This window comes from Diceros bicornis, chromosome 14, assembly GCF_020826845.1.
Source record: "Diceros bicornis minor isolate mBicDic1 chromosome 14, mDicBic1.mat.cur, whole genome shotgun sequence".
NCBI classification, from domain to species: domain Eukaryota; kingdom Metazoa; phylum Chordata; class Mammalia; order Perissodactyla; family Rhinocerotidae; genus Diceros; species Diceros bicornis.
The window spans coordinates 56,632,154-56,646,895 of record NC_080753.1 but is presented as its reverse complement, the minus strand read 5'-3'; the positions used below and the strand labels follow the sequence as shown (position 1 = coordinate 56,646,895).

Sequence of the window (14,742 nt, the reverse complement as noted above, 5' to 3'; positions counted from 1 at the left end):
GTCTTTCACTTCTCCTGACTTCAATTTCATTCCATCAGCAGGGCCATCTGTGACAATGACTGTACCCCCACCAGAGGAATGGCCTTTTTGGATCTCACAGCTGATTTAGCTTCCTGTGATAGAAATGATTTCCCTTAATTTGGTTAGAGCTACATTGACACCAGGGTTCATTAGGACACCCATTTGCTGGCAATTCAATTTCAAATTAAATACACTTTGTTGTAAATTTTATTACTTTTAAACTACTGTATCTATTGTCTTTAATGGCCCTATTATACAATTATGAAGGTAAACAGATTTCATTAGTAAACACCAAACATGTTACATTAACCACAGTGAGATGGTTTCCTCAGTTTCTTTCTTTGTTCCTTTGGCAAGAATTGTAAGGTGCTCATGAAATATCCTAAAAACTTAATCTAAATAATTAGATGCTGAATTCATGATTATCATCCAAAGGGTGGCGGCAGGGGGGATGGGACAAGGTCCTTGGTTGCAATCCCAGTTCTTTGTAATTAAAGGTTTTCTAAAAAATACCATCCTTAGTTAAAAAGCAACACAATGTACATCGAAAGTTAATACACTGCTGTTACATGAGACCAGGGACCTGAACGTAAGTCCAGCTTTTTGTGTCCTCTTGGCACAGTCATGCCCTAGACCAGGAGCCAGTCTGGTCATCAGCTCACTTTTGAATTAGGCCCTGTGGCATATTATACTCTTCTCATCCCTCATATATAGCACTTATTAATTTTGTGATTATACAAATATATGTTTGTGTTTATATATGATAGAAAATTTAATTATATAAAAAGTCCCCCCCAAAGTCACCCATTAGTCCATAGCCCAGAGATAAATACTGATAAAATATTGAGGTCTATTCTTCACAGCTGGGTAGCTAGACACACTATTTTTTCCTTTACAAAATGAGGCTGCTGCTATAAATATTATTTTGTAAGCTGTATTTTCCACTTTGTATATTATGGGCATTTTCCATGAAATTAACTTCTTTTCTGCAGCGTAATTTTTTAGTGATGAACTAGTATTTAATTCTAAGGTTGTATCATAATTTATTTAAATAATCCTTTATTGTTGAATATTTAGGTTAGTTCCAATTTTCACTATTATAAGTTAGCCTATAATTAACTTTCTTGCATATAATGTCCTGTAGACCTCTCTGTAGGTCCCTGTAGATCTGGTCTGAAGTCCTATCACTAGAAAAGGCGGGTGTGGGAGACATGCTATCTTATACTTCATTGATCTCCACCTTGAGTGTTGAAATGACACCTCCGCAATATGTAACCCTCTTCTCTCAGGCACTGAATAGTCTTTGCAGAGAGACAGGTCCCACTCCAACTGATATTTCATTTTCACCGTAGTAGGATTAGAAGTTAAATAAAACAGCGATGAATAAACAGCACTGATATACAGCAGGGTTTCTCAACCTCTGCGCTGCTGACATTTGAACCACCTAATTCTTTGTTGTAGAGGCCGGCCTGTGCACGGTAGAATGTTTAGCAAGATTCTTGGCCTCTGCTCACTAGATGCCATTAACAGACCCCTCCCTAGTCCCAGTCATGACAATCAAAAATGTCTCCAGACATTGCCAGATGTCCCCTGGGGGCAAAATTGATGCCTGCTGAGAACCACCGATATACAGTATTAACTAGTATTTATTAGTGCTTAGCATGCTCAAGGCATTCTTTTAACTACGTTATATTTATTATCTCATTTGACCCTTAAGATAATCCAACAAGGTATTATTATTTCTGCTTAACTGATGAGAAACTGATGCTGAGGAATGTTGAGGATCTTGCTCGAGGTCACATAGTCATAAAGGGTAAAGCCAAAGATTCAAAGTGAGACCTCTACCCACACCTGCTACTAGTGCATCTCCTACACTGGAAGGAGGAGCAGCCACATCCAAGTCTTGGAAGCTCCTACACTGGACCAAGGATGTGGATATTTTCTGAGAGATAAATAAGATATGGCTCCTAGCTATACAGCCATTTCTATTATGCCCCATCTCCAAAGTGTCACATATGAATGAAAGGACACAGATAAATCCCAGGAGGAAATGGAGTCATGGGTCCCACAAACCCGACCCTTAGGGTGAATCAAACTAGGGGGTGCCTGTCACCTACAATTGGTCTGTATTTATTCTATAGCAAAACAAACAAAATAAAATAAAATGCGTTAAATCTACCATTAAGGAACATACTTCTTCTCAAATGTTTTGTCAGTCTTCAAACATGACGTAGGAATGTACTGACTGAGTCCTTCCCCTTCAAATTTCAAATCCTGCATGAAAGAAAAACAGAAATGAAATAAAATTGATTCAAAATACACCTGAAATAGCTATGTAAAAGTTGGCTTTTCTAAGGCCAAGATATGCTTACTCTTAAAAGTTTAGGTTCCAGGAGACAAACAAGAACATGGGAATTAAAAACCTATAGTAGCCACCTTATTATGGAATCGGACTTTTTTCACTCTGCTTAGTTACTTTTTGGCCAGGAAGATAGAGAAAATAGCAAACAACATTAAAAAAAGGAGGAGAAATGCTTGGTGGATACTAACACAGTTTTCCTAGTCTCTTTATATTTCTCTCTATTTACCTTTGTCTCTCTCTCACGCGCACACACACACACACACATGCACACATGCATGCATACTACATAATGGTACAGTTTAACAAAATGTAAATGAACACATGGCTGGATGTGTAGGATGCTAGAGATGTTAACAATAATTGTGATCATATAACTTATCATCCAATCCAGGATATTTTGGGAGTAAAAGAGGAAATAATTATTCTAGAACAACAGGCATAACCCAGGACTATCCCATGCAAACTTTAATATATAGTAACCCTAATAATAATACTCCTCCAGATGTTCTGAAAGAGTATCATATTGGCAAATATCAACATATTTGGTGGAGGTGAATGATGAGAGACTGAGAAAGAACAAACTCAAGACAGAAGCTGAGTCCTTTATAACCTAATCTTGGAAATGACATAGCGTCACTTCTGCTGTATGCTATTGGTGACACAGATCAACCCCAGCACAGTGTGGGAGGGAACTACACAAAGTAGTTCACACAAAGGTGTGAATAACAGGAGGCCAGGACCATGAGTCCATAGCAGTTATGAAATCCAGACAAGCAAATGTCAGCAGTTCGTTGATTAAGTCTCAAGGTCTGGGAATAATTCTCCACAGCTCTCAGCTCTGTCTTCGGACTCTTGCTTCTGCCCTCTGGATCTTTCTTCCTTTTTTCGTGAAAGGTAGCACAGGTTTGCAGCTAAATAGTTTTCTCAGCCTGCTTCCTGCCGGTAGAATTTGGGAGTCTAAAGGTCTCTTTTTATTTTATTCTCTCTCTGTCCCTTTTGGTCAAAGCAGGTGATTTTTCTGCTGATATAATTCCATTTAAAACTTTGTCTTCTGTGAGTCTTAGTGGGGTCCACTTCATTAAACAAAACCAAACCGACAAATCTTTTCAAGAGAAGACCTTCTGTACCACCGGCTTCCACTGAAAGGGTGAGGGGCAATGACCCTAAGTCCCTAGAAATCCTATTGTTTGATTCAGAGGAACTGTGAGGCACATCCTTAATCTCTTTAGAATGCCTTTTGTCTGAGTGAATAGTACTCCGAGGCATCACCTGTGATATTTCTGAAGCCTTAACAAAAGACTTGACTGTTGCACTCTTGGTTTCACCCTTGAATCATATTTTCCTGGCACTTGCCCTCTGCTCAGAAGCCATTTCTTCATCTTAGCACTGTCCATCATCTTGGGAGGCCGAGAATTTCCAAAACCGTCAAGTCATGACTCATTTTAACAGTCCTTCCTTTAGTTTCTCTCTCTCCTCACATTTTGCAATAAGCAGCAAGAAACCAGACAGTATTTATTACCCTCTGGTCAGAAATCTCCTTAGCTGGACCAGCCCTTTCCTCAGTTACATTTTCTACTTTCCACCTAACTTCAGGCAACAATGTTGCTAAACTCTCTGACACTGCATAATAAAGATTTCCTTTCCTCCAGTTCTCAGTAAGATTTTCCTCACTTTCCTACAAGCCCTCACCTCACATCCTTTTCAAAGACCATGAGGTTTCTAGTAACAACTTCTTCAAGATTGTTTAGCTTTCACTAACACTCTCCTAAAAGTCCAAGGCACAGTTTCAATGCCATTGTTACTTTTTAAGTTTTGCTACGTCAACACTTCACTTCCAGATACCAAAGTCTGTATTCGTTACCTATTGCTCCATAACAAATTATCCCAAAACTTAGCAGCTGAAAACAACAGAGTTAATGTCTCACACAGTTTCTGAGGATCAGAAGCCCAGAGGTTACAGCACGTGGTAGAGACTGGAGCGGCTCTCTGTAGCCCCAAAGCTCCATTCTTAACCTGTGTAACTGGTCCTTCACACAGTCACGGTGGCTTCTTAGAGGTTACACTCACAGGTGACAGTTTTTTCACTCACCCCCCCCGTATATTTTCTATTACTAGTCCATAATCAATTTCCTTATGAAAACAATTAAGGCTTAGATCAATGGAGGTCTATGATCCTTTAAAAATGAATAGAAAGAGCTAAAAAGTAAAGCTTATTAAATCTTACAAAATTTTCCTTTGCATCAAGCATTTTCCAAAAAAGATCAAACAGGGCAAACACGGTTTGCGAAGAGAATGAATTCTCTCTAAGAACCAACTATTTTCAAATCCTCTTAAGTGGTTGAGAAGCATCATTTATCAATAGTTAGCAAACTAATTAAAATTTACTTCTTCATTAAAGAAGACTTGATCACAAAATTTATTATGTAAGAACTATTTTGTGCATCTTTAGTCATATTTCTTCTTTTATATAAAAATAATTCTTCTTTTGTATAAAATTTATTTCAAAATATTTTGCAACTCAGACTTTCTACCATATCCTATTAGTCTCAGTAAGTGAGGGTTTGTTATAACTGTGGATGATGCAAGGAACAATTTGGCAAAAATTATCAGTAAATATTGTTGATAAACCAAAAATTAAGATAGTCATGTTCTACTTACTCATCTAACATCTAAATAAAATACAAAAAATTCCTAACTAGCTGTCATTAAGAATTTAAATATTGTCTCTTCCAAATTTTTATCTCTTTATATTTCCCTAGGCTGGACTACTTTTTCTAACAGAAGTAATAAAAAATGACACAAGGAGGGCAAGATTGTTCTAGATGCTTCTATCTTCAAAAAAAAAAAAAAACCACAAGATAATCATTCCAAATTTTGCTAGATTTTCTATAAATATCTATAAATCCTTGAAAACTATTTCTGGTTCCTTAACTCTCTTTTTTGACATGTAATAAAAGTCATCAGAGAACCAATTTGATTCTGCAGATTAGGTAGATGCCACTTTTCATTTTATCTACTGTTGAATTCTTTACTTTGATGTTATTAGTCAAATTCTTCTTGCCTGTGGTAATGGCTAGCTTAAGGAAGAAAGAATAAATGAAGGACATAATTCAATTTTAGCTATATTTCTTGAGTACCTATAATGTGTTAGGCACTAATCTAAGGACTTTATATGTAACAATCCACCCAATCCTCACATTAACTATTTCAGGTAGATACTATTATTATCCCTATTTTACAAGTGAGGAAACAGTAAAGGCGAGTTTGGATCGAGCCTAGACAGTTGGCCTCCAGAGCACATGTTTCTAATCCCTATACTAATGAATTCTGAGTTTTATATTGTATGATTGTATGTTAGATGACTTGAACCAAGCTTCTATTCAAAAACAACCGTGGGTAGGCAAAAATACCATATGAGAAATCATTGCCACACTGCAATTACATATTTAGAAATAACAATAACCTAAGGGTATATGGAAAATCATCTCTACACTGGAATTCTATATATCAAATTTATAAAACCTCTCTGAATATCAAAATAGTAATATTAAAATTGTCTTTGAATTCAATGTCAATTCTTCAATTTTCTTCTAAAAACTAAAAATTTATATGAGCCATGCCAAGCAGTATAAGTTGCATATTTAAGTAAAATCTTACATAAAAATGTATGATCTTCTACATTTCTATGTAGAAATGCTCTCTCTGGTGATTTAACTATTTTAATTTTCTCTCAGTTTTCAAAAAATTACATATGTTTAAGTACACAGCAACTTTAACACATATCAATCATAAACATATATATCAAGAATATGTGTGTATCATCTAACTAATAATTCCACTATAATGACTGAAAATGTAAATATGTCACTAAAGTAAAAATTCAAAGTCTGAAACCATAGGTCAGACTAGAATTATCCTTTGAAAGGTACAACCTTATTAAAACAATTTGCTTTAAATATAGCATTCCTAATGTTACTTAGACTGAAGAATTAACCTGACAGGCACCAAGCTAAAGAATAACATGCAATAATGCCTTGGAAAAACTTAAATAGTTTAATCTTGCCAGATGAAATCCATAAAAATGTTGAGGTACTTTAAACTTTGTTTTATGTTTCTCAAATATCAGAGTGAGAAGTGAAGACACACTGTGGTCAATGCGGATCATTCCTGAGTGGCTTGACATACTGGGATATGAAATATCTGCCACATATTGGCTACAATAGCATTTTGTCTTCTTAACTTTTATATCTGCTACTGAAAAAGACAGAAAACATGAAAATCTCCAAAAAGAAACAATATTTTAAAAAATATGTGGTCCCCAAATATAGAAGTGAAGGTCATGTTCAAGTTTTATCATAAAATGGTGAAAGCTATCTATAATTTGCCTTTTCATTCTATACTCAAAGCTAATGGGAGTCGCATCCCAGACCCTTATAAGAATTGGTTTTCTATTAATATGGAGGGGAATATGGAAAAAAAGATATGGGTTGAGAAGGTGTATGATGTAATTCTAAGAAATATAAAATCAAATATAAAACAAATATTTAGTATGATCCAGAGTAGAGGAGATATAAGACCTGAGGAATAATGAGTACACCACTTTACAAACTCATGAAAGCCTTCATAACTTACAAATTCCCTGAATTTATTTAATTTTAAACTATTTTTAATAACTGCTTTGCTGAGCTATATCTTAGAGTCATGAGGAAAAAAACATTTCTGATGTTAAATATAAAATTATGCTTTGCGCCTTTCAGCTAGAGGATAGTATCTACCAATGAACTAATACCATTAAAACTATTTCTACATGTAGCCTGTCTTTTTAGAAGAAACTATTTTAGGGTAACAAAATAATGGCAGTTAGGGAAAGTTCTTCTTTAAGGAAGAATTGCAACTAATAAATTTAGATTAAATGGTAGAATATAAAGCCATAATTTTGCAATCCTTAATGAAATTATTGCTTCAGGCAAGGTATACCAATTGATATAATAACCCTAAAAAGTGAATGGTTGATGAGGAAGTGGATATTGTTTGATACCAAAGTAATATGACATAAAAGATTTTTTTTTTTAGTCTCAAGAGGAAACAATAGCTGGATCAAGCTACCATCACCCTAAACAAATGATCAATTTTAGCATCATAAATGATGCAACAATTAGATGTTACTCATCTCTTGATGTATCAATCAAAATATGGAGTATACAATTTTGTTTCTGATGTATTCCAGCCAAAGACATTTATCTTGAATCCAGTCAGCACTTTTAGATCAACTTTCATATTATTGGAAGTACAGGGAATAAGAAAACAGGCTAACATCACCAGGAGTGTATTGAATGTCTATGGTACATCTGAGCCAGTTAATATGTCAAGCTTGACTTACAGGACAGAAGACCAGATGCAATGTATGGTCCTGACTGGGCCCCAGCTTGGACAAACATGTAGTAAAGGACATTTTGGGAACAATTGGTGAAATCTGAGTATAGACTGGCTATTAGATAAAATTAAGGAATTACTCTGGATTTTATTAACTATGTTGATGATTTTGGCTATATTCTTTCTTTTTTAATGGCATTATGAAGTTTAAATATTTTTAACTGGCTCTGCACGCCTCTTACAAAACTAACATAACTATTCATGAGCTTCCCCTCTTCTGAGGCATGTCCACTGAGATGTCCAGTAGTTTCTTATTATGAAGCTGCCATCAGAAAATGGCCTTTAGTAAGAAACTAGCAACCATAGTGACCTCCTTCACAGGGCACTACTAGAACTAGCCAGGGGAACAGGAACCATGAGAAGTCTACATATTTTGTTTCTGACTTAGCCTTTTAAAATATTAAAAAATGAGTTTGAGGTTGTCAGAGTGGAATGTTGGGTCAAGGAGTCCCAAATAACATTGCTTCATGATTATTACCCTACGGTTCAGCATGTTTACTTTAAGTATAATTCCTTAAAGGCATAATTCCTTTTTTCCTATTTCTCTAAAGTAATCCTGTTGCATTAGTTCTCTTTACTGAGTTGACCCAAGAGAGGAAAATGTAGCTAGAGAAGCTACTAGTGCACTTAAGAATATTTTTTAAAATATGAATTTCAAGAGGGAGGATTAGACACCAGAGTCTCCCGTGTATGCTCTCTAATTGAACCTTCTTCATAGATATTACCTTCTTGTGAAAAAAATGGAAAATCAAACAGATATGAAATCATTGTCATAGTGGTCACAGAAATACTTTAAAAGCTTTTCATCATCCTAGCAAATTTGTTGTATCTGTGAAGCCTTATTGAACAGTAAAATGGAATTGAGTCACAGCGAACTTTTTTATCTAAACTAAAAAAAAAATCAAAGATTCAATGCTTCAGGTTCTATACGCCTGTTCCACATCTTTTACATGAAATATATTTTTTTTAACTTGAAAAGGATCGTAAAATATGAATTATTCACTACATTGTGTAAATTTTCTTCCTTCATATTCACAAAATCTCATAATTGATGTAAACTTCAGCCCATACTGATTACCTTAGGGATAGTGGAACTGAGAGGAGGAAGCAGCAATAGGGAAAACATTACATTTCAGATATCAAAAAGCCGTTTACTAGGGTTTTTTTCCCTACAAAAGAAATTTATATTTTCTGAAATGAAGCTACTCAATATAAATGAGAAAATAGTGTTTTGGGGAGTTTTCTTTAATATTTATAAATTTATAATTTTTTTTTCTTTAGTAGTACTTGTGGGGATTTTAAAACATATGAATTAGTTTTTTTGGCACTATATCTGTCTCCCCCTTTGCATTGCAATCATTCTTCTTAAGGCTTCCTTAATATTGTCTATTACTTTCATTAACAATTCTTTCAAGAAGGAGCCTGATATTCGCTGAAGACCAGCAAAAGCTGATGGTCCAACCTGCATGTCTATTGAGGGTTTTTTTTTTTTTTTAATTTTTTGTTTATTGCAGTAACATTGGTTTATAACATTGTAAAAATTTCAGGTGTACATCATTATACCTCTATTTCTGCATAGATTACATCATGTTCACCACCCAAATACTAATTACAACCCATCACCACACACATGTGCCGAATTATCCCTTTCACCCTCCTCCCTCCCCCCTTCCCCTCTGGTAACCACCAATCCAATCTCTGTCTCTATGTGTTTGTTTATTGTTGTTATTATCTACTACTTAATGAAGGTTAAGGGCTTAATCTCCAAAATATATAAAGAACTCATGCATCTCAACAACAAAAAAACTACCAACCCAATTAAAAAATGGGCAAAAGACCTGAACAGACATTTCTCCAAAGAAGATATACAGATGGCCAACAGACACGTGAAAAGATGTTCAAAATCACTAACTATCAGGGAAATGCAAATCAAAACTACAATGAGATATCACCTCACGCCCGTCAGAATGGCTCTTGAGGGTTTTATCATAGAACAAGGAGAATCATTGGGAAGCTTCAAGTATGAAGAGCCTTTAGTGAAATTATACAACTAAAACATGGAGCAAAATGAACAGAGGAGTGAAAACAGATCTTTGAAAACATAGATGGAGATAATTCATAAATTACTTTATAGAACCAGGTAAAACCTTAAAATGACCCTCTGGCATCTATACCAAATAAATGAGAATCACTTTAAATAATGGTGACATATTTTATACACACACATGTCTTCTGGTCTTTCAATGCCTTCATTTCACACAAAATCACTTTTACATTTTAGGTGCTTAATAAATGTTTCTCCTTTAACATTAAGTTAACACATATTTCTAAGTCTATATCATATAGGACATACAAGAAAAAGCCCTTGTCCATAAGAAAAATTGTGATTCAGGTTGTGACAAAATACATTTGAATAATAGTACAATGCAGTATAGGCTCAAATGATGGATGAGTAGACGTCAACAGATAATATGGGAAATTCTCGACTCATAAGGATACTTGATTATTATTATATGATTTAATAGCTAATATTTTCATTATTTTAATACCATTTATTGGATCAGGCTCTTTAATTACACATAATAGTTGTGGCAACATTATATGATAAGAATTATTATCCCCATTTTATTGAAAATTGATACCCTGAGAGCTTAATTGAGTTGTCTGAGACCACATGTCATAAGATTTAGAGTTTATCTGAATCCATTACTCTCTGATTATGAAATTCAAGTTCGTCCACTACACCATGATGCTGCCCTCAAAAAATACTTACCTGGGCAGGGAGCACCTCTGAGAAGCTATTTAAGGTTTTTGATTGAAGAAGTGAAATGATCAGAGTTATACCTTAAACACTAATTTTGGAATGGATTGGAGCAGAGAGAGCACAGAAGCAGGGAGAACAGCTGAGATGCTTTAAAGTAGCTCATGCTTGACACTTGTCACCTGGAGGGAGTGAACTCCTTTAGTAAGGGCCATTTTGTTAATATTCGCACAACTGTGCAGCAAGGAAACAGAGTTTTACATTTAAAACATGTATTTATGCCAAATTATAATGTTTTCCTTTAGTCACCTAGGGAAAAAAATGAAAATATATTTACATATCTCTTTTTTAGTTAAGATTTTTAGAAAAACAATATCTGTCTTGCGAGGTAATTTCAGAGGAGATTCCAAACTGCATATGCATGTTCTTCAGATCAGATTTCCACACCCTTTCTTCCTCCACAGCCTGCCCCACCCTTTCTCATTCTTAAAATTCCTGCTTCTGTACTTCTAATTTCCACCATTCATCACCCAGTCCTTCAAAAATTATATACTAATAAGAAAAATAATGATACCCCAAATCATTCAAAAATTTTACAGGTAGCTATGGTCATTTTACGAGCTAAAAGAGGTAAAACGGCCTTTTCAGAGAAAAGGAAGGAAGGAAAGAGAAGGCAAGGAATAGGAGCATACCCCACAAGGAAAGCTGCAAAGCTACTTTAAAGACGGAGGGGGATACATTTCTTTAATCTGTACAGCAAATCACAAGATGCGTATTATTGTTTCTGGAATATGAGTGTTTAGGGAGTGCCCACTCCTCCCCACAGAACCCTTGTGCTCAGGCAGCTGAGGCCACCACCACCCCTAGGCCAGAACCGTGATCCGGGACTGAACCAATCAGCATGATCTCAGGTGGGACGGAGCTCAGTGAGGAGTTCAGGATTGAACACATGACCTATGATGTCCAATCAGATGGAAGTACAGGGCCTTTGAAACATGAGTAAGAAAAAGCATCATATACAGATTTTAGAAACCTAAAAGCATTCATTTATTTATTCATTTGTTTACAATTTCAAGATCTGTCCACTGTTTGACAATGAACTGAGTGCTAAACAATCTTGGAATATGACCTTGACAGGCAAGTACACAGATTAAAAGTGGCCCTGAGGAGAATTATAAAAGGTCTTAGATGGCTCTAATACAGTGATTCTCAACTCAACTGCAGTGGGGCAATTATTTATTAGACGGCACATCCAGCCTATAGCAAAGTAAAACCACGCTCTGTGCAACCACAGTTCTACAGCTCTGGCTTTATTTTATTTCTCCTTTCTTTTTCTTTTTCACCCTAGGTTCCACATGCCTAATTGTAAGCCTTCACCATTCATCTCATGAAAAGAAAATGTCTTCCAAAATTTGCTGCATATTTTAGATTCCAAAAAATATATACAAACTACTTTTAGTTTCCACTCCTCAATTAACGTATTTCTCCAGGCCATTGATTGAGGTTTTCCTCCAGTGGGTGTAACTGTGAATGGTCACTCATTAATTTATAGCATGGTCTTCTGTTTTCCCATCAACCCTCACATTTCCTTAAACTTTACGTACCTGGACATGTGTATTTGAACAATGTAAACTGAAGGTATTAAAACAAAATTAACATACAAAATGCACTGCAATGCATTCCTTTGTTTCCAACTCTCTATGTGATAATCCCATTTGATCTAGAACTACAGAATCATAGAAAATGGAATGTCTATACTTGCATTTTTTCCAGGAATAGTTAATTCAACTTTATTGATCATCCCTTTAGGACACTGAATGCATTAACATTTAAAACAATAATTCAAATTCCCCCACCTCATTAATCTTCATTTGTTAATCTGCCAAAAATTTCACTCGGTAGAGATTTTAGTTTATCAGATGTTCTCTTACTCAGCTATACCTCAGTATGAATTTATTTCATCACTTACTTTTCTCTAGCAACTAAGTGAGATTAGTTCTGTTGCTTCATAGTGTGGGCTCCATAGGTATATTAATTAGGTTCAAATTCCAGTCTGCTCATATTAGTTGTGCGACCTTAGGCAAGTTACGTAACATCTCTGAGTCTACTTTCCTCATTTATAGAGTGAGAGTGGTAATAATATTTATTTACCTTATAATATGAGCAATGAATTAGTTAAGACATATAAAGTACTTAGAATAGGTCATGACACTTAGTAAATAATAAATATCCATGTCTAATTTAATTATACATCATTACTATTAGTATCTGTAACACTATGGTAATACTGGGCTCTGTTTATATATATATATATATATATATAAATACATATATTTACATGTGTAAATATATATACACATATAAAAGACTACATATCAATATATATTTGTGTGTGTCTGTATATATACAGATAAATAGATAGATATATCAGTCATTGTTTGTTACTCCACCATTTGTTTTCTTTGTTTTCACCTGGTGAGATAAGTACAGGGTTATGAATGGGCCTTTTCTACTAACCGCAGTGCTCACTGAGCATCTTATCGTGCTAACCCACTTGTCCCTTCTGGTCTAGTCCTGGCTAAGGAACAATTATGTTCAGAGTTTAGCAGGGTCTTCAGTTTGAGAAATGACAAACAGTTGAGGAAACAAATTTTAATGGGAACTTCTTGTGGACCTACCAGTCTTAAACAAAGAAAAAGGAGAAATTGCCTGGCTCTACAAAATTCATTTTCACCAAAGCAACAGTTCTTTTTAGAGCTCATTATCAAGGTCTCAGTCATTCATCCAGAGTAGTTGGGGTATTTTACTTCCCAGAGCTAATCTTTACCATATGCTTATAATAACCCAGGCAGTCTATTAAGGGTTTATCTGAATTATCTCATTTATTATTTTCTCTTTTAATATAAACCTCACACCAACCTATGAGGTGGGTACTATTATTATTCCCATTTTACAAATTGAAAAAAAAAAACTGAAACACAGAGAAGTCAACTTGCCCAAGGGGTCCCAATAGGACATGGTATAGCTGCAATTCACACTCCAGTCTGTCCATCCCCAGAGGCTATGCTCTCACCCACATGTCATACTTCTGACCTACTTTTCCATGTCATACAACCAAATGTCATTTCTAAGAGCTCCGCCTAAGAGACAGTTGGGTGAGTCCAGAACCTAGACTACAAAAATGAAAATAGCACAATAACAATAACTTACTTTTATGTAGCACTTTTAATTATTCAGAAACACTTTCAGATACTTTATCCAGTTTGTCCTCCACAACATGATGAAGTGAGAAAGGCAGGTATCATTCCCATTGTTTTGCAGATAAGAACACTGAGCTACAGAGAGGTCAAACAACTTAAGATGACACAGAGGAACACGATGGAGCCGGATTGCCAGTCAAAGTACACTGTTTTGTACCTTGGTTAATTTTTTTCTTGTTCTTATCACATGGCAGAGAGCCCATGTGTCTGGCTTATAGTTTTGAAAACAATAGGCTAACTGTCTTCAACTGCTTTACCTAAACATATTATGACTGAGTTCCACATTCTTTCCTATTTTGCTGGTTAATCCACATCTTTCTTCAATTTGGAAATATTAGGGCTGCATCATAAAGATGAGCCTTTCCCTTCTAGGAACCAGGCCTGGGATCCCTCAGCTATCATTGCCTTAGGTGCACTGAGGATGGATAAAAATGGAACATCATCCAAGAAAACAGACCACACAAGAAATAAAGTTCACAATTCATTTGTATGTGCATTTCACAAAAAATTAACTCATTACTAAAATCACAAGGCCAATAACTAATGCATTCTGATTACCATATCTGTTTCATAAATGCATCAAGATATAAAATAAAGCAAAATTTAAAGAACTATAAAAAAAGTAAAATTTAAAGAACTATAGAAAGTATCTTATCTCACGGAGTGAGCTGCTACTGTGTTATTGCTGACATATCCTTGACTTTTCTCTCTACTCTTATAACTCCCTGCATTCGCTTTTACCTACACTGCCTCCAGGTGTTGATCTGACCTAGGCTGTCCAAACCCTCTGGCGAGCTCTAAAATCAGCAAAACTTCCTCCTGCTCCCTGAACTACATTAATGATAGATTCTGAGATTTCCTCCTGTTTGTGTTAAATCCTCACTGTGTAGCTAGTCTACAAAAAA

General features: G+C 35.3%; 1 protein-coding gene across 1 annotated transcript in view; it reads right to left on the bottom strand.

Moving 5' to 3' along the window:
• The window catches only part of LOC131413386 (uncharacterized), a 241,448-nt gene that overhangs the window by 171,661 nt on the left and 55,045 nt on the right, over positions 1 to 14,742 (bottom strand). Inside the window, 1 exon segment of the mRNA XM_058553914.1 lies at positions 2,216 to 2,295. Within this exon segment, the coding sequence (XP_058409897.1) occupies positions 2,216 to 2,295 (80 nt within the window).